Here is an 18564-nt window from a genome sequence, read left to right on the forward strand (position 1 = left end):
GTGTTTTTCTTTTAAGACAAAAGATGTTATTGTGGGGCCAGGGATTTAGCTCAGCAGTTCCGCTGCCTGCCTTGCAAGTGCAAGGACCTGAGTTTGATCCCCGGTACCCACCCCCCCAAAAGATGTTATTGTATGAGTTGTTTTTTCTAAACTAAAATGTCAGTATTTAGGTTTAATTGCAGTGTTGGCACTTTGTGGTAAATAAGTAGGTTTTGGGTTGCAGTTTGGGCACTCGGTCTTAAAAGGTTCACCACTACGGTCAGAGGAAGCTTCCATGCATTCTAAGAAACAACCTCAGGACTTCTGTCTGTGAGTTGTAAGATGAACAGAGCGTTTCCTTTCACAGTATAATGTTTCTTGTGTGCTTATTTTAAATGCAGTCATGTAAGAAATACTCTCGGGCTGAGGGAATAAATTTTTGGGTGAGAAAAGCACCCTTGAGTGATACGGCTTGTGTCTTCTACTCAGAGACACTGAGAGGAACAAAGACATTGCTTTCCTAGAAGCCCAGATCTACGAATATGTCGAGATTCTTGGGGTGAGTAACTAGCTCTGCTGAGGACTATAAATGCTACAAAGTATGGGAGTAAGAGAGATAGGAACTCACGTAGAGTTTTGTTGTTTTTTTCAGGTTCAAAAGAGAAGGGTAGGTGGTTAAACTAGTTCAGCACAAAATAGGGTTCTCTGATGTTTTGGGCCCTTCAGTGGGTTCCTGTTCTATTGCCAGGTGATATTACCAAGGATGTCCAGTTCCTGTCATAAGGCCAGGCAGGCATGGAGACTTGCTCCCCTGTCAAAATAGTATCCAGAATAGTGTAGTGCAGTCAACAAAAAGCAAAAATTCAAAAGGCAGTAAGAGAAAGGCTGAAAAGATGCTACTTATAGACAGAGAAGAGTGTAAGAAACTTAAGCTAGCTGTGAACACTCTCTTGGAGAGGGAAAAATCCCTGTCTACCCAGGAAGCATAGCTCAAAGAGAAAGGAGGGGAAGAATGAGAGGAACTCTCTTTCCCTCTCTGGGAAGAGAAGGTGGAAGAAAGTGCAGCACTAGTCTAGAGATGAACAGCATCTCAGAATCCTCTGATGTGTCTCCTCTGTGCAGTTGTCAGCTGCCTTGGAGCCTTTCCTTTTACAGATGCTCGCACAGCCTCCTCTGAGAAGTTGTTTACACATCTTTGTCAGTTGCTGTGTACATGTTGTTTGCCCTTGTTTGAGGACCCACCTACATTTTTGCTGTAGGACTAGTCACCTGTTGGTTCTCTTACGATTGCTTTCAGTAAAAGGTTAGCCAGCATTAGAAATTGGAGAGACACATTCTCTGCAGTGAACTTCGGCTATGCTAGTGTGGGCAACAGTCTCAGTCACCCATCCTCAGGAGATGGTAGGGAGGCCATTGCATCATGCCCTTGACCCGAGGTGTGCCCACTACCTTCTCCCTTCTCAGAGTATTTTGCTTTCCCACCAGGAGGTGGCAGTACTCTTTGGAATTCTGTGACATTCATCCTAGTGGTTTCCATTTGTTCTCATTATGTACTGATAAGGTTGTTGCTCTCACTTCACCATTTATTGATATCTGTTGGTTTTAAGAGTGCTTCCTTGGTATGCATGAGGCCATGAGTTCACCCAGGTCTCCAATACAGGAAAAAAAAAAGAAGAAAGAGAATGTACCACTAGATTTGGATTTATGAATAGATAAGTTGGGCAGCAAAATGGAAAATGGACTAGAATGGGGGATTCAAGGCAAATTGTAAAGTGGTTATGTTGGTGAAGGCAGTAACAGCGGGCAGGAAAAGATGGGTTTAAGAAACAGAGGCAGAAGAAATGAGTCTTCTGTTCTTTTGGTCTGTGATGGTCTGCAGCCTCAGATGAGTAATTAGGCAAGTATTCTAAAACCTTTGTTTACTTTCGGATCAGGTAGGGCATGCTAATGAGTTCTGAACATAAAGGCAAGACTTTCCCTTTTTCTGTGATAAAGAAACTTAACCTTGGAAGTAAGGGATCAGCAAGGGTTATAGGAAATTTCTCTTCTTGTTGTGTACTTCTTGCTCTGACTTTCTTTCTCATTTATACCCTGCCTTAGGAACAGCGACAGCTCACTCATGAAAATGTGCAACGCAAGCAAGCCAGGACAGGAGAAGAGCGTGAAGAGGAGGAGGAAGAGCAGATCAGTGAGAGCGAAAGTGAAGATGAAGAGAATGAGATCATTTACAATCCCAAAAACCTGCCCCTGGGCTGGGATGGCAAAGTGAGTCACACACCACTTTCTCCCCATTTCCCATTGTAGAAACAGATTATAGACCTTAGTGAACTAATACCGTTTCTTATTTGGTTTTTTGTAGCCCATCCCCTACTGGCTGTATAAGCTACATGGCCTAAATATCAACTACAACTGTGAGATTTGTGGAAACTACACCTACCGAGGGCCCAAGGCCTTCCAGCGGCACTTCGCTGTAAGGAATTCAGAGCCGTTTCTCTGAGGAATGGAAGTTGAAACATGAGATTTTTAGAAGAAAGGACAGGAGCAACTGCAGGCACCACTAGTGTCCAGAATGAAGGGAATCTGAGAAGCCCATGGCATTTGGCCTTTAATACTGGTGCTAGCCTTGAATACCTAGGACAGTTCCTGAACCTCATTTTGTTTTTTGTTTTGTTTTCTTGTTTGTTCTTGTACTTCTTTCTCTGCAGGGTTTTTTGGGGAATGGGGTTCTGTTTTTATTGTTGGTTTTTGGTTTTTGGTTTTGTTTTGCAGTTTTGAGGATTGAATCCAGGCCCTTTACAATGGGGTACATCTCCAATCATTTTTTAATTTTTGAGACAAGGTCTCTTAAGTTACTGAGTTGTCCAGGGTAGGCTAGAATTTGGGGTACTACTCCTGCCTCAGCCTCCCAGAGTGTTGGCATTATGGGTATGCATCACCATGCCTGGCTCTGCTAGCATGTTTTTTGTTTGTTTGTTTGTTTTGGTGACTTGCGGTTGTTTTTTGGTTTGGGTTTTTTGGTTTGGGTTTTTTGAGACAGGGTCTCACTTTGTGCTATAGGGGGCCTTCAACTCACTATGTAGCCCAGCCTGGCCTCGAACTCACGGTGATCCTCTTTCCGAGGCTGGGATTACAGATATGCTCCACCATCCCCAGCTCTGCTAGCATTTTAGGCCATCTGACTTACTTGGCCATTTCTCTACTCCACTGTGAGGACTGAGGAGCAAAAGGGCTATCTTGCTATCTCCTCCACTAGGTTTGGTTTTGTTTTTTTTTTCCTCCTCTAGGCTTTAAATGGGCCTTTGCCTCTTTGAAAATAAAAAAAAAAAAAAGAAACTAAGGCGCCAGCATCTATCACACTGTTCTTTTTTTTTTTTAGTACATTTTAGGTATACAATACATTTACATTTATCATTGGCTGCTTGTGCCTGAACATGATGTGTCTTAGTTCTTATTTTTTCCCCCATTACCTATGCGCCCTTCACCCCCTCCACCCTTCCTTATTTACATAGACTTTGTTTCCTTTTTTTTTTTTTTTCTTTCTCATAATTTTTCCTTTCCCTTCTTTCCTTGCCCCTTCCCCTTCTTTCCTTTCCCCTTCCCCTCCCACCACCCCTACACCTTTGGACCTTTTCCTATTTCAAATTATCAATTATTCATTTTAATCATTTTCATCCTTATTTACACTTTCAGTTTCTCACACTAGAGAAACTACTTGGTATTTACAGATGTGTGTCCTGTTTATTTCACTTAAGAGTATGGCCTCAATGTGCATCCATTTAGCTATAAATGTCTCTAGTTTCACATTCTTTATGGCTGAGTAGTACTCCATTTTATTAAAAAAACACATTTTCTTTATCCAGTTTCCAGTTGATGGGCACTTGGGCTGCTTCTAAGCTTTAGCTATTACAAACTGTATCACACTGTTCTTGTGACAAGACTTTATGTAGGTGGTACTCTAGTAAGTGGGCTCATCCTAGTTTCATTTCTGCCTTCAGTTCTTAGTACTTGGAAAGAAATTTTACATAATGGAAAAGATTTATGCTAGACCAAAGGTGGTTAATTTATATGAATTCCTCTTAGGCACATATTACTAGTTGGCCCTGGGTCCCTCTGAGTCCCCCAGCAGCTCTGAATCTTTCTGTATACTGTCTCAAATGATTGGAGTTGACACCCAAGGGTAAGCCTATGTCATTTACCATCCAGGAGCCAAAAATATCGCTACTTCAGTGTCTCTTCCTGCACTCTCACATTTTCACTTACAGCTGATAAAACACTCTACTTACAAAAATGATGCCAGCCTGTCGTCATACTCTTTATGCTGGCTGTATGTTGCTGGTACTGTGCCAGCTTCTCCCACATCATAGGGATGACAAGTAAGAGTTGCTTTGTTTTTCTCCAGTCTTGACCCAGAAATTTGTTAAGACTACTGAATCTAGAATGTACATATTACAAACCTGAGCCAGTGCAGTGCTGCTTTGAAATGTCATCAGCCTTTTTTTTTGTACCGGAGATCAAACTCAGGACCTTGTGCTTGTGAGACAGGTGGGGGGGACCATGGAGCTAAATCCCTGGCCCCTATTGTCAGCCTTTTGTCACTTACAGCCAGCTGGTAACAAACCACAAAAGGAATGCTGTGTTTAGTTTGAGTCCTTTGCAAAGGATCAGGCTAGGGTTGCTGAGTAGAATGGAGCTAGTACTCTCCCAACTGTTCCCACTTCACATTGTCTTGCTTCTCTCCTTCAGGAATGGCGCCACGCTCATGGGATGAGGTGTTTGGGCATCCCAAACACTGCTCACTTTGCTAATGTGACACAGATTGAAGATGCTGTCTCCTGTAAGTATTCTTCTTGGCTGTTCCCTAGGCCAGACCAGTCACCACCACTCCTGTAACTCACTGTCTGTTACCCTGCTGTACCCAGGCCCAAGGGCAGTAGACTGTGGGTAAATAAAAGCTGCAGCAGTCGTATGGTTACTGCATTTTTGAGGGGAATGAGTTAGCAGTACTATTTCTCCTTTGAGAAGCACCTATGCTGAGAGGAAAACAGCTTTTAACCTGGCTCTGTGAACTCTCTACGTAAGATTTTGAGGGAATGGCTCTATGCTTATTCTTCTGAACTGACTGTAATGTGTTAAGAACTGCCACTATAGGGCCAGGGATTTAGCTCAGTGGTTCCGCTCCCTGCCTTGAAAGCGCTCAGACCAAAGTTCAATCCCTGGTACCCCCCCCCCAAAAAATTGCCAATATAAAGGAAAAAAATAGAAATAGATTTCGAATAAAAAATAGAAATAGATTTATCTCTGAAGCCACAGGGCAAATACACAAAAAGACAGCAGCAAGAAAAGTACATGGCAGCAAATGTGTGGTTAAAGCCCACAGCCCTCAGTTGGAGTCTTCCTCTTTTTCTGGCAGTGATAGTTTTTTTTTTTTTTCCGTTACAGTCTTCCTCACAGATTCATTTTCTTCTTGTTTGTCTCTGTTGGGTTTCACTTTAGGCTGGTTAGACTGAGCAGAGGAATTTTTCCTACTGAGTTAGAGGCACTTGCCCTCAGCTGTTCTTAGCATACTCTTCAGCTCTTTGGTCAGCTGCAGGTAGAGCCAAATGAAAGTGGCCTTCTAAAGAGTTCCTTGATCCTTGACTTAGCCCATGGGTTCTGGGGGCTCTTCATTGCTTTTGGTGGGGGTTGAACCCAGGGTCTTCTTACTAAACTACATCCCCAACCCCCTCGCCCCTTTTACGATCTTGCCAAGTTGCTGAGGCTAGGCTTGAATTTAAAACATTCTGTTCCTAGAGTGCTAGGAATATAGAGGTGCACCCAATGCCCAGCTCTTCACTGCATTTTTTTTTAATATATAGTCAACTTTGTGGAGTTCTGCATGGTTTCTTTCATTATTAATTTACCAGTCAAGATCATATATGTGGCCAGTAAGAATTTTATTTGTTTGTTTGTTTGGTACCAGGGATTGAACTTGGGACCTTGTAGTAAGAATTTTAATATGACTTGTTGCCTAACTACTTAATTAGCTTCCTTACTTTTTCATTTTTGCCCTTCACTTTGTTGGGAGAAATAAAAACAGTAACATAGCTGGGTGTGGTGGCACATGCCTGTGATCCAGCACTCTGTGACTTAAGTTTAAGCTATCATCATCATCATCTTCACATCTGCGCTCTTCTGCAGAGTCTCAGAATCACTGTTTTTATTCAGTTTATTGACATCACCAGCCACTATTTATCAAATACCTGCTATTTGGTAGGTAAATGAGAGATGTTTTAGTAGGTCACTCACATGTTCATAAGAAAGTAAGGTGCAGAGAAATTAGGTAACTTTTTTTTTTTTGGTACTGGGGATCGAACTCGGGACCTTGCACTTTCAAACCACTGAGCTACATCCCTGGGCCTAGGTAACTTTTTTAAATGTTTTTATTTTGAGACAAGGTCTGTCTTACGTTGCTCAGACTGGGCTTGAACTTGCAGTCCTATTGCCTCAGCTTCTGAAGAGTGCTAGGTACACTGCTTTCTTTTAAGTCACCTTTGTCAAAAAGCTTTCTAGCTGGGTGTGGTGCCACAGGCCTATAATCCCAGCACTTGGGAGGCTGAGGCAGGAGGATTGCTGTGAATTCAAAACCACCATGGGCTACATAGTGAGAACCTGTCTCAAAAAAACCACAAAACAAAAAAGCTTCCTAAGAGTCAGAATTTACCTCTTTATTCAGCTATCTGGGTTAATCAGTTTCTCTTAAGGCATGTTTTTTTATTGCCACTTTTTAAATTTCTTTTATCATTTCCTGCCTATCATGGCTTCCTGTGATATTTTTAGGGTCTCTACATAGCATTTGTTATTTTACTTCTCAGTGCTTTCTCTTTTTTTTTCCCCACCCTCCCTCCCTCCTTGAACTCTCTTCATTTTTTTCTCATTCTCTATAGATCATTCATAGCTTATTAATTTATCATCACCCCACCCTCTTTTCCAGATGGTATTCCTTTTAAGTGCTTAGCCTAACTCTGGCTCCCTTACTGTCTTTCCATAACAAATAGGTGGTATGTACCTATTGACTCCCACAAGACTGTGACAGAGTGTTAGGAATTAGTCAGTTGAGCTGAATCTATTGTAAGGAAAGTTCCTACTATTTTCTTTATTTCCTAATGGTGGTATAATTCTTTTTTATTTAATCTATATTGTGCTTCCCCCCCTCCCATTTTTTTTAGCATTTAAAGTAGACATCACAGGGACTTTTGGTTATAAAGAAGACATCCTATTAAAACTAACTCCAAGAGCTGGGGATTTAGCTCAGTGGTGCCACCACCTGCCCCGCAAGCACAAGGTCGTGAGTTCAATCCCTGGTACCAAAAAAACCAAAACAAACAAAAAAACTCATGCATGGCTTCTGTTCTGTTTGTAAGAATATGCACATCCTTGGGGCCGGGGATTTAGCTCAGTGGTTTCGTCACCTGCCACGCAAGCGCAAGGACACGAGTTCGATCCCTGGTACCAAAAAAAAAAAGAATATACTCATCCACCTGTGCTACTCTTATACATTTGCTTCCTCCACATTCTTGTATCTGTTGACCTTAGTATACAGTGAAGGCAATTCTTGCCTTTTTTCTATATGATCTTTCTTTGGTTTTCAGAGTCTACCAATATGCAGTTCCCAATCTCTAAGGCTAGGAAAGACACTAGGTGGGAGCAGCAAGGTCAGGTACTGTCTGCATCCAGTGAGCTGTGACTCCTGTAGGACCCTTAAGTAGAATGTTCCTTCAGTGCTGCTGGGGAGGCATGTTCTCAGGATGGAACCACTGGTACAGCTCTTACCCTGGATTTTGTTGTCCTTGTTTTAGATCATTCTGTGAAGCTTTTCTTTTCTTTCCTTAGAGATTCTGGGAGGAAAGGGAGACACACTACTGTCACTTAGGTTGCACTTGAATTTTTTCTTAAATGAAGAAGTTCACTTATAAATTTATTATGTTAATTATTCCACTATTAACACAAATTTATGCTTTTTGGTTTTACTTGGTTGGGTTTTTTTTGTTTTGTTTTGTTTTAATAAAGTTCTCACTGTATAACCCAGGCTGGCCTCGAACTCAATTTATAGCCTACGGTGGCTTCAAATTTGCCATCAGCCTCCTAAGTGCCTGGAACTGAGGCATGCACTCTCTGAGGCATGCATGGCTCTAGATCTGTGTTTTTTTTGTTTTGTTTTTTAATTTTAAAGAGTTAGGTAAAAGAAATGAAGAATGTGGTCTTGTGTGAAATTGCCACAAGAAATTCCCATTTAATTGATTGGTCACACAGTTTATCAATATACTAACTAGATATAAATGGTGCCTAATAAACTAATAACATTAAATTCAAATATCACCCACTGTCTTATAATAATAGCATAAATTTACATGGTTGGTTTTTTTTTGGTACCAGGGATTGAACTCAGGACCTTGCGCTTGTGAGGCAGGCGCCAGAACCACTAAGCTAAATCCCCGGCCAGATTTACATGCTTTTAATGAAGTCCAGGGGTAGTATCTATAAAAGCAGTTGTTCTACTAAAATCATGATATCCTGTGTCTGTGGCTTTTTATTTTGTCAACTATCCCATCAAAAATAAATTGGCCGGGCCGGGGATTTAGCTCAGTGGTGCCACCACCTGCCTCGCAAGTGCAAGGACCCGAGTTCGATCCCCGGTACCAAAAAAATAAAAAATACAATAAATTTGCCAGGCACAGTGGCACACACTTGTAATCCTAGCTACTCAGGAAGCCAAGGGAGGAGGATCTCAAATATGAGGACTGCCTGGGTAATTTAGGCATACCCTGTCTCAAAATAAAATTGAAAGGGCTAGGAATGTAGCGCAGTTCCCTAGTACTGAAAACAAAAACAAAAAGACAAAACCAGGAAATTCAGTTACTTGGCTTGACTTATTCTTAGTGAACCCACACTGGCACCCAGTGATTACATTCTTTTCTTTTTTTTTTTTTTTTCCCCCGGTACCAGGGATTGAACTCGGGTCCTTGCGCTTGCACAGCAGGTGGCGAAACCACTGAGCTAAATCCCTGGCCCCTGGTTACATTCTTTTCTAATGGCTTCCAGATTTTTCTGAAGAGTAATGTGTCCCTTATTGCTCTGTACTTTTGGGAGGGGTTTTGTTTGTTTTGCTTTGTTTTGTTTTTAGAAAGTCATGACAGCATTTTTAGCATCTAATATTTTAGTACCACTCTGCATTAGATTCCTGAGAGGCCTAGCAAAGAATATGCCAAAGAAAGGCTGTACTTTGTCACAGAAAATATTGATAAATTCTCCATTTTTTTCCTCATGTGCATGTCATCTGGGGCCTGAAGACTTTTTTAAAGCAATTAGCAAGGAAAGAAAAAATGATTAGTTGAGTATCTAGGTGCCAGGCACAAAGCTAAGCATTTTCTCATATATCATCTCATTTACTATTTCCTCATCCATCTTAGGCTTTTTGTTTGTTTGTTTGGGTTTTGTTTTTTGAGATAGGGTCTCACTATGAAATCCAGGCTGTATTTAAACTATCTAGCCCAGGATGGCCTTAAACTCATGGCAATCCTCCTGCCTCAGCCTCCCTAGTGCTGGGATTACAGGCATGTACCACCATGGCCAGGCTCCATTTTGGCTTTAATTTTCTATGATATTCTAATTTTGTGAGAGATTGTTCTTCCTGATAGGAAATTTGGTAATACAGGCAGGAACCAAGTAGTTCTTCCTTCTCAGTATCTATTATACTTTAATCATCTTCCCTCTCTAGAAGCAACCAGTCTTACCTATTCTGTGTAGGCATTTGTCCTGACAGTTTACCTTCCTGACACCATTCTAGAGACTCATGTCATTATTTCCGTGGGTTTGTATCTGTCCTTTCTTCGGCAGGTATTTGATCAACTCCCTTTGAAGCTGTGATTCTTTAGTAGATGTCTTTACCTTTTCATCTTCAAGGGGATAACTTGTTCTTCAACTTTCAGAATTTTTATTGTCTATATTGTCTTGAGCCATATTTCCTTTCAGACTCTTTGGCCACAGTATTTCACCTTTTTTTTCCACTGAAGTTTTTGGGTTGGGGGGCGGGTACCGGGGATTGAACTCGGGACCTTGTGCTTGCAAGGCAAGCAACAGCACCACTGAGCTAAATCCCCAGCCCTCCACTGAAGTTTTTGAAATATATGCACAGACTTTAAACATATTTGACAATATCTAGTATCCTTTTTCTCTTTTATGAATTTTAAGACAGGTCACTTTCTCCCGTAAGTTCCATTGTTTGTTCCACATTACTTATTTCCTTATAGTATATCAGTTCTTTATTCTAAGAGGTCTTTGATTATATTCGATCCACCTGTATTTTTTTTTTGGTACCGGGGATCCAACTCGGGTCCTTGCGCTTGCACAACAGGTGGCGAAACCACTGAGCTAAATCCCCGGCCCGATCCACCTTTCTTTTATAGCAAATCAGAATCATGGTAGGTTTTGCAGTAAAAGGAGTTTTGTTTATAGGTGCCCCAGAACCAAAATTCTGGTTTAGGGCATATGAGATTCTCAAAGGCACAGCCACCCAAGGGAGCCTGCTGGGGTGGGGAGTGTTGTGACGCTATGTGCGTGGGGGATGACAATCTGATTGCTGCTCATTTCTCACCCTGTAGTGTGGGCCAAGCTGAAACTGCAGAAGGCTTCAGAACGGTGGCAGCCTGACACTGAGGTGGGTGCTTGTGTGTCGACATTGTGGACAACATCGATGACAGCTCTCTTACCATGTAGAATGGAGGAAAAATGCTCTTTGCTTTACTGCGGTAACACCTGCAATGTGAAGAGTCTATAAATTGACTCTTGAAATATAAGCCTAATTTAGTTGGGATATTAATTATGGATTATGTCTTAAGACAGGTTGTTGGGCTGGGGATTTAGTTCAGTGGCACTGCGCCTACCTCTCAACCACAAGATCCTGAGTTTAATCTGGTACTGAAAAAAAAAAAAAGACAGGTTGCATTCTACTGAAATTTTGAAATGGCAAGCAGGAGTACTCAGTCTCTTGTCCTGCCACAGGGAATTATAAACAAAGACATCTGTATCCTACAGTGGGTCTCTTTTGAAAAAAGCATCTAATAAGAGCTGATCCTTTCATAGGGATGGGGAGGTGTCCTTTTGGTTTTGAGATTGTCATCCAGCAGCAGGTTTCAGCCTAAGGATGACATGGCATAGGAAGTATGGTGGTGACTGACCCAAAGCCCAACAGGGACTGACTATAGATTCTCTGTCTCTTCGGCCAGGGGTTTTTAATATTTCTTTAGCAACGAAACCGTTTTCAGCTGTAAAGCAGAACTCCAATATATAAAATAGAATAAAGCAGACCTGCCCTGGAAGTGGGGAAGCTCAGCCCTCTTGGCCTTACTGTCAGACCTTACTGTGGCCCCTAGATAGAAACTTTGGCTTTTTGAGAACCATTTGAAAGCTGCTGTTTTAGGTTAGCCTTTCTCAACCAGGGTAAACACAAAGTGATTTGAATAAGCTCTTTTCCCAGGTACCCTTAAGGATGGGTCTTGACTGGTATGATTCTTGATGTCTAGAAGAGAGTTTCACTCTTTTGTGGCACCTCAGTTGAGAAAGGCTGTCTTAGATGAACACCAGTCTTAGGACACCATACCAGAGTAGGCCATAGAACTGGGTATGCCATGGAGATTGGTTCCAAACATTTCTCTTGGAGAATATAACTCACAAAGTGTACCCCTTCCTTTTTAGGAAGAGTATGAAGACTCCAGTGGGAATGTTGTAAATAAGAAAACATATGAGGATCTGAAAAGACAAGGACTGCTGTAGTGTTCAGGGATGTAGCTCAATTTCTGCCTTCCCTGAGGTCTGCTTTTTCTATTTCTCCCAACCAAATGCTCTTAAAGACTCTTTGCTACGTAGTCTCATAGTCTGGCATGCATCTTGTAGAAACAAGGCATGCTGGCAGATTGCAGAGTTGAAATGTGTTTTATCTTTGTTTTATATTAAAAAATTCTGTGGGAAAATAAAACCAGCCTTTGTTTTGAATGTGTCTTTGTTTTGAAGCCCAGAGCTATGGACTAATGTGATCCTTCAGTTCTTATTGGCTCCCCCACCTCACCAACTGTAATAGCTAAGATTTACTGAGCACTTGTTAATGCCACATATATTATGTTAAATAATTATGACCTGACCTCTTTCCCCAATCCTTACCCCTTTGCCACCACTTCCTCGAGCGAGCATTACCTCTGGATGAGCCCTGCCCTCAGTTGAGTCCTCCATCAGTGCTCATCCTAGGCAAAGTCAGCCAGGGCTGCTCCTAAGGACCAGGTGTGGCCCCATAGCTTGCCTTTTTTATTTGTGTGGAGAGCAGTCGAGTGTTTGGAAATGGGCCAGCAGCCTGGCACACAATGGAACAGGACCAGGATGACTTCGCCTGCTTGCTGGTTCAGAGTAAGAGGCTTTGGTGATCTTGCCTGCCTGTCTCTTCTATAACAGCCTTGTCTGACTGCAGAAGTGTCTAATGATCTTGTCCCCAGACCCAGGCAGTGATCTCCCTGTAATCCCAGTCCTCGAAGACCAGTGCCTGCTCCAGAACTGGATTCCCCAGAAGGTTCCTTTTCCCCGCAGTGGTCAGCTCTTCAGTTTGTTGTTCATATGTCCACTTTTAAACATCCCAACTCTGGTACAGGTGTGGTGCACGCCTGTAATCCCAGCATTCAGGAGGCTGAGGCAGGAGGATTGACACCAGTTTGAGGCAGCCTAGACTCCATAGTGAGTTCAAGGCCAGCCTAAACTACATAGCGAGACCCCAACTTTGCAACTGCCCATCTTCCTCACACTTACCTATTGCCCTCCTCATCTCCGTGGCAGTAAAGATTCCACCATCCCCACCTCTTCACTGGATCAGTGTTTTCCTTCCTGGTCCAACTCACCCCTTGGGCAACGACTCACCTGTTTTTGCTTAGCCTCCTCCAGTTACTTAAAACCCAGGTGGACAACCTCTACAGGGCCTGAGCTTCTAAAGCAAAATAAGTAGATAATTACACCTAATTTCGTCAGCCAGAAACTCATTGCTGAGACTGGTCAGGGGTACAAGAAGACACTGCCGTTTGGGAAAAGTCAGTCTTGAGAATGGGGAACGTGGGAGACATGCCTCCAGCTTTCCTATTGGAACAGCTGCATTAGAGTTTGCAAGGAATGATCTGCTGCCTTCCAGCTGTCCCATTCCTCAGAGGCCCCAGGAGTGGGTGCCTAGGACTCCAGGGTTAATGCAGTGCCCCTTCATGGTGTGGAGGGGTGGTGGGCCCAGGCCCTGGGGAGTCCTGCTATCACCCCTGCGGTTAATTGCAGTCATCCTGTGAACTCTATGCCAGAACCCCCTCAGAGGGAACCTGGTCTGACCTGTTGCAGCCAAGGCTTCTTTTGTTTGTTGGTTACATTCTGGGATTCAAAGTTTTTGCCAGGCACAGTGGTGCCCACCTATAATTCCACCTACTCAGAAAGCTAAGGCAGGAGGATCACCAGAGGTTGGAGATTTTCTTTTTTGAGACAAGGTCTTAACTATGTAATTCAGATTGGCCTTGAACTCACTGTGTAGCCCAAGCTGGCCTCAAAGCTCTGGTGATCCTACTGCCTCAGCCTCTAGAGTGCTGAGATTACAAGTGTGTGCCACCATACCCAGCTACATCAGTCATTTTTTTTTTTTTTTTTTTTTTTTGGTACCAGGGATCGAACTTGGGACCTTTTGCTTGCAAGGCAGTCGCTGGAACCACTGAGCTAAATCCCCGGCCCATCAGTCATTCTTGATCTTTTTTAGGATCATGGATTCCTTTGGAAATACAAAGATAACTGTGGACTTTGTTATTAGAAAAATAGGCATGTGCATACATTTTTGCAGTTTCGTGGACTTTGAAGTTCCCATATGTCCATACTTGGTTGTTATGTCTAAAGACCTCACATTTACCAGGCTGGAGTTGTGGCTCAGTGGTACAGTGCTTGGCTAACATGTACAAGGCTGTGGGTTTGAGTCTCAGCAGTGCCAGTAAAGAACCTCATCTTCACCTGTAGAGTCCAAACCTGTGCCAGGATGGTTACTGTAAAGAGCAACTTATTCAGCTCAAGGAGAAAAGCAGAGGAGAAGCTGCAGGAAGTATCCGAGGATAGGTATTGGGGTTGTCTTTAACCCTCTGCTGAGCCCAGAGGCCGATCCTAGCTGGGATGAAGCCTCCCCAGGAACCAGAGTTCTCACTCCCCTCCACTGAGAGGAAGTGAATAGATCTGTCTGGCCTGGACCCATTATCTCTCTCCTCTTCCCTTCTGGTCCTCCCCCTGAGGTCAGCTGGTGTTGGAAAACTGCAAAGCACGCACCCTAAAAGTAACCAATGTATTAGGGCAAGCAAGGGGTGGATAAAGTTTCAAAATTTTTCTCCTACATATTTTTTTATCCTTGGGATGATAGCTACCTCCCCCCTAATTCTTCAGCTCCTGCCATCAGACTGACAAGGACACTGGCCTTTCTTCCTTCAAATCTTTTCGGACAGCCCCCTCAGCCTGCCAGTGTCCTGATCCAGTCAAATAAGCCACCTTCCTGTTCCAATGCGATACTGGGATGAGAGTCCCCCAATCTGCCCAAGCTGCTTTACATTAGCTTTTGGAGTCTGATACCTCCTTGGAGAGGTGCTGACTGGTTGAAAATTGTTTCTTGAGTGGCAGAACCAGTCCTTGGGAAGGAACCACAGGGAAACAGGCTCTGGTTTCGAGGGGTGAAGATGGAGAGAGAAGGGGCCCCCTATAGCCAAAGCCTCTCCTGAGCACCCTGTATCCTGAGTATAGCCCCATTCATGCACTACCACCATCAGAAGGAGGCCAGCCCAGAAGAGGTCTTCCTGCAGGCTGTCCTCTGTCACAGCACCCTGACAGCTGACACCAATACACAGATTGGATGGACGGTGGAGGATTATAGCTATGAGGATAGGGGAACCCATGCCCTGTTGCCCCTGAAAATGGTAGGATCTGGGTTATGCTCAGCTTCCCAGGGTTGGAAGGAAATATGGGAATAACGCCCCCACTCTCACCTCCAGCTTTTCTACCTTGCGTGGAAAAACCTAAACCTAGGCTTAACAGACACTTTCAGATCTGATCCCTTGAAGACCAGGGAGGCAGAGCCTGTGATCCAGGAATCTGTAGTCTGAGAGCTACCTCCTGCTCTTGGCTCAGGTCTAATTTAGAGACAGGGTGGAATCTGAACCCTAAGAACCTTTGGAAAAAGTGAGCCCTGACTTTGACCATCTCTGTGGCTCAGGGTTTCCCTGGCCTGAGCTCTGAGGAAGACCCTTACCTCCTTACTCTCAAGCTCCAAGCACTTTCTGAGGTTGGATGCAAATAAAGCCAAATCAGAAGCACCTGGTATCTATTTCCTGTTGTTGCACCTGCTCCCAGTCTGCCTCCCCTGGGGCTTCAGATGCCGTTGCCATGCCTACAACCACATTCACTCTCAAAGGGGGAGTTACTAGGACGAAGGTTGCTTTGTGCCTACCTCATATTGCCATCTGAGAGTATGACTTCCAAGAAGCAAATGCTGAGCCCCTCAAGCCCCTTATCCCCTACAGGTTGACCTCCCCTGTTTCCCAGCTTTGGTTTATTCATCTGCACAAAGCAGTAACAGATCTCTTTCCAGCCCTCACCTGCGTTGCCCAGGGCTGGTCCTTCACTTTCTCCAGCTCTTGCCGCACCTCAGCAGATGTCTGAGGCCAGTGGTAACCACAGGGCTGCTTTGCTCAGAGGTAGCATCTGCATCCCAGGGAGCCCAGCCTTTCCTGGACCCTATGACCAGTTCTAACCCAGGCTTACTCCTGGGCCCTGGAATGGCCTTATAGTTTGCTGTGACCTCATACTTCCACTTATGCTCCGCCGGACCTTCCTTGACTTGTAACCTTTGAGCTGGTGACTCGCCGAAGTGGCTCCTCCTCTCCTTTTCCTTCTGCTGGTCTTCTTGGCTCCTGTCCATGTAAGCAGCATGTTACCCGAGTGACAGCCCCATGGGGTGAGGCTGCAGTGCCCAATCCCATCCCTAGACATGCCACAGCATGCACTGACTCGGAGAGATGTGTTACCAGGAGGAAAAGTTCCCCAACCAGACAGCAGAGTGTGGGCCTGGGGAGCACTGCTGCAAAGTGCAGGGCTGGGGCATGATGGGGCACCACTCTGAGGTGAAGAGCAGTGAGGGGCCATTGGAAGGGCAATGACCTTTGGGTACAGTCAGGTGCTGGGGAGAGAGATTATAAAGGGAGGAGGCTGCATTTCAAATGCTGGGAGAAATCACGCTATGGCCCAGGACTAGCTGTCCCCCTATGCTCTTCTTTGTGCCTGCACTCCTCTTTATCCAGCTAATTCAACTCAGCACGTCCCACTATGCAGACCCAAGCAGCCTGAGTTGTGAGGAAGGAACTGAAACCTGTCCAAACCCAGGCCTGCTGTGCAATGACTCAGAGCCCAGCCCAGTGGTGCTGCCCTGCAGGCTGCTCTGCCTGGTCCTCAACAAGTCAGGCTCAGCCTTAGGTGAGATGGCCCAACCTGGCAACCTGCAGCCCCGAGCCCTACCTCACCTGCCTGGCTCTTCTAGTCCCACTGACCCACAAGCTCAGAGAACCGCTCACTGAACTCCAACTCTGCCCTTCTCTTTTTTTATTTTTTGTACCAGGGATAGAACTCGGGTCCTTGTACTTGTGCAGCAGACGGCAAAACCACTGAGCTAAATCCCCAGCCCCATGCCCCTTGCCCTTCTCTTTAATAAACCCTCAAATCTCAGTTCAGTTTTCATTGTCACCCCCCAACCTCAATGAACACCCTAACCTCTAAACTTTGTTTGACTGGCCTTTACCTTTGAGGTCTTTCTCTTTCATGGGCTCCCCTAAGCTGAGTTTTCTACTTTCTATGCCCCACTCCCGACAGACCCCATTTCCTAACATCTGTCTTCCCCTAGCTCTGATCAGCCAGCTTTCCCTTCCTCTACAAGTTCCAAGGACACATGAGTGGGCCAGGGATTTAGCTCAATGGTTTTGCCGCCTGCTGCGCAAGCGCAAGGACTGGAGTTCGATCCCCGGTACCAAAAAAAAAAAAAAGTTAGTTTTGTCCCAAGGACACATGAGTAAGCACATGTGCTTGTGCAGGGTGACAGCAGAGAGAGGTGTCTTGGAGTTGCCCACAGGCCCTTGGGGAACTGCAAGTCAAGGCTCTGCAGAGGACCTGCACAACCATACCCTTGGGACATATTGTAGCACTTCTGCTGTCAGTCCTGCTCTGCTCCCAGAAGTAGGCCACCTGACCCTCCCCAAGGACAAGCTTATTCCCATTCTACACTGATGGCCACCACCTCGTCTGCTGATCCCAAGAGAAATGTGACTATCTCATTCATGCTTGCCTGCTTTGGGAGGTGGAGGCAGGAATAGACAGTGTGTGGTGGCTGGAGCCAGTGGCACATGCATGTGGGGCTCCCTCCTCACCTCTGTCCAACAATCACCCCTCAAACCCTTTTTCTTCCAAGAGAAAACTGGCCACCTCCTGCCAAGGCAATCACTGCTTCAAAGGTCAGGAAGCTGTGGCCATGTGCCCTGAGGCTTGGACTTCTGTGAGGTGGCACCACGGTGCTCCAGAGATTGGAGTGCTGTCTTCCCTCAGAACTGCAGGCCCAGAGGGGTATCTCAGTAGCCTAATCTGACTGGAGCGAGATCTCATGGCAGAATGTTGAGGATTAGGTTTCTGGCATTCATTAGAAAACCCTTCCAGAATAGGGAGCCCAGTTTATCACAGGATCTAGGGGGTTAATGGAGGGCATGCTGGGACTTGCAGGCTGGTTGACCATCCTGAAGCACAGGGTTTTATGGGAAATGTAGTCTCTGGCCCAGCCCAGGGCTACGGACTCCCGCACTCAGCAGTGACAGCTCAGGAGGTACTGGTAGGTGGCAATGACAAGGTGCTGGGAGTGAATGGAAGGCAGGAGAGGGTAGGCAAGGTCGCACCTGGGACCCCTGCCCTGTACCCACTGGACAGGACACCCCAGGCCTGCAGCTGATGCAATGGGGCCTGCTGGTGGGGTGAGGGGCAAAGAGCAACGGGACACGTTTCCTGTCTGCAAGGAGAGACCAGGCCTGGGTTACTTTCAGGATGGGACCCTCCTTACCTGAGGGTAAAATGTTCCCCCAATCCTATTTGGACACACCATCAACACCTCCCAGAGAAGCTCCAGAAGGATAGATACTCTCCCCTCAAAAGGGAGGTAGAGCCCTGCCCCCCAGGAGCAAAGGGGACCAGGTCCCCCGCTGCAGTAACAGGACCAGGCACCCTACTTCCAACAAGGAGACTGGACCTTACTCAGGAACCAGTGGATGCCTTCCCAAACAGAGCATGGTACAACAAATTCCATATCTGACCAGGGGAAACAGATGAGGTCCCTCTCCCTAAAAATGTGAAAAGGTATATTTGAGGGAGAAGGATCAGGCCTCCTCTCCCCCTCTCTCTTCACAAAAACCCCTCTTTCCTGGCCCAAAACATCCTAAGGCAGCTAGATCACCTTGAGGATAATTTTTTTTTTTTAACCAAAGGGGG

General features: G+C 45.1%; 2 protein-coding genes and 1 long non-coding RNA gene across 9 annotated transcripts in view; 2 read left to right on the forward strand and 1 right to left on the reverse strand.

The window, feature by feature from the left end:
* The window catches only part of Sf3a3 (splicing factor 3a subunit 3), a 25610-nt gene extending 13604 nt beyond the window's left edge, over positions 1–12006 (forward strand). Inside the window, exons 13-18 of the mRNA XM_004851004.4 lie at positions 469–538; positions 2080–2244; positions 2339–2449; positions 4723–4813; positions 10617–10672; positions 11710–12006. Coding sequence (XP_004851061.1) covers positions 469–538; positions 2080–2244; positions 2339–2449; positions 4723–4813; positions 10617–10672; positions 11710–11787 — 571 coding nt within the window. The 3' untranslated portion in view covers positions 11788–12006. The remainder of the gene's footprint in view (positions 1–468; positions 539–2079; positions 2245–2338; positions 2450–4722; positions 4814–10616; positions 10673–11709) is intronic.
* LOC147827194 (uncharacterized) lies at positions 7497–15900 on the reverse strand. The gene is made up of 2 exons (XR_015452733.1): positions 15645–15900; positions 7497–7853 (listed from the first exon to the last, which is right to left on the reverse strand). It is a non-coding gene; the product is annotated as an uncharacterized LOC147827194 (long non-coding RNA).
* Positions 15901–17836: 1936 nt separating this feature from the next.
* The window catches only part of Inpp5b (inositol polyphosphate-5-phosphatase B), a 51983-nt gene continuing 51255 nt past the window's right edge, over positions 17837–18564 (forward strand). For 6 of the 7 annotated variants that reach the window (XM_087215246.1, XM_087215247.1, XM_087215248.1 and 3 more), the window contains exon 1: positions 17837–17914. The gene's annotated coding sequence lies outside the window, so the exon portion shown is untranslated. The remainder of the gene's footprint in view (positions 17915–18564) is intronic. The other variant, XM_004851002.4, reaches the window with a different exon arrangement.

The sequence above is a fragment of the Heterocephalus glaber genome, unplaced genomic scaffold (genome assembly GCF_053883595.1).
Source record: "Heterocephalus glaber isolate CG9 unplaced genomic scaffold, H.glaber_assembly_v1.0 deba00001452, whole genome shotgun sequence".
Lineage (NCBI taxonomy): Eukaryota > Metazoa > Chordata > Mammalia > Rodentia > Bathyergidae > Heterocephalus > Heterocephalus glaber.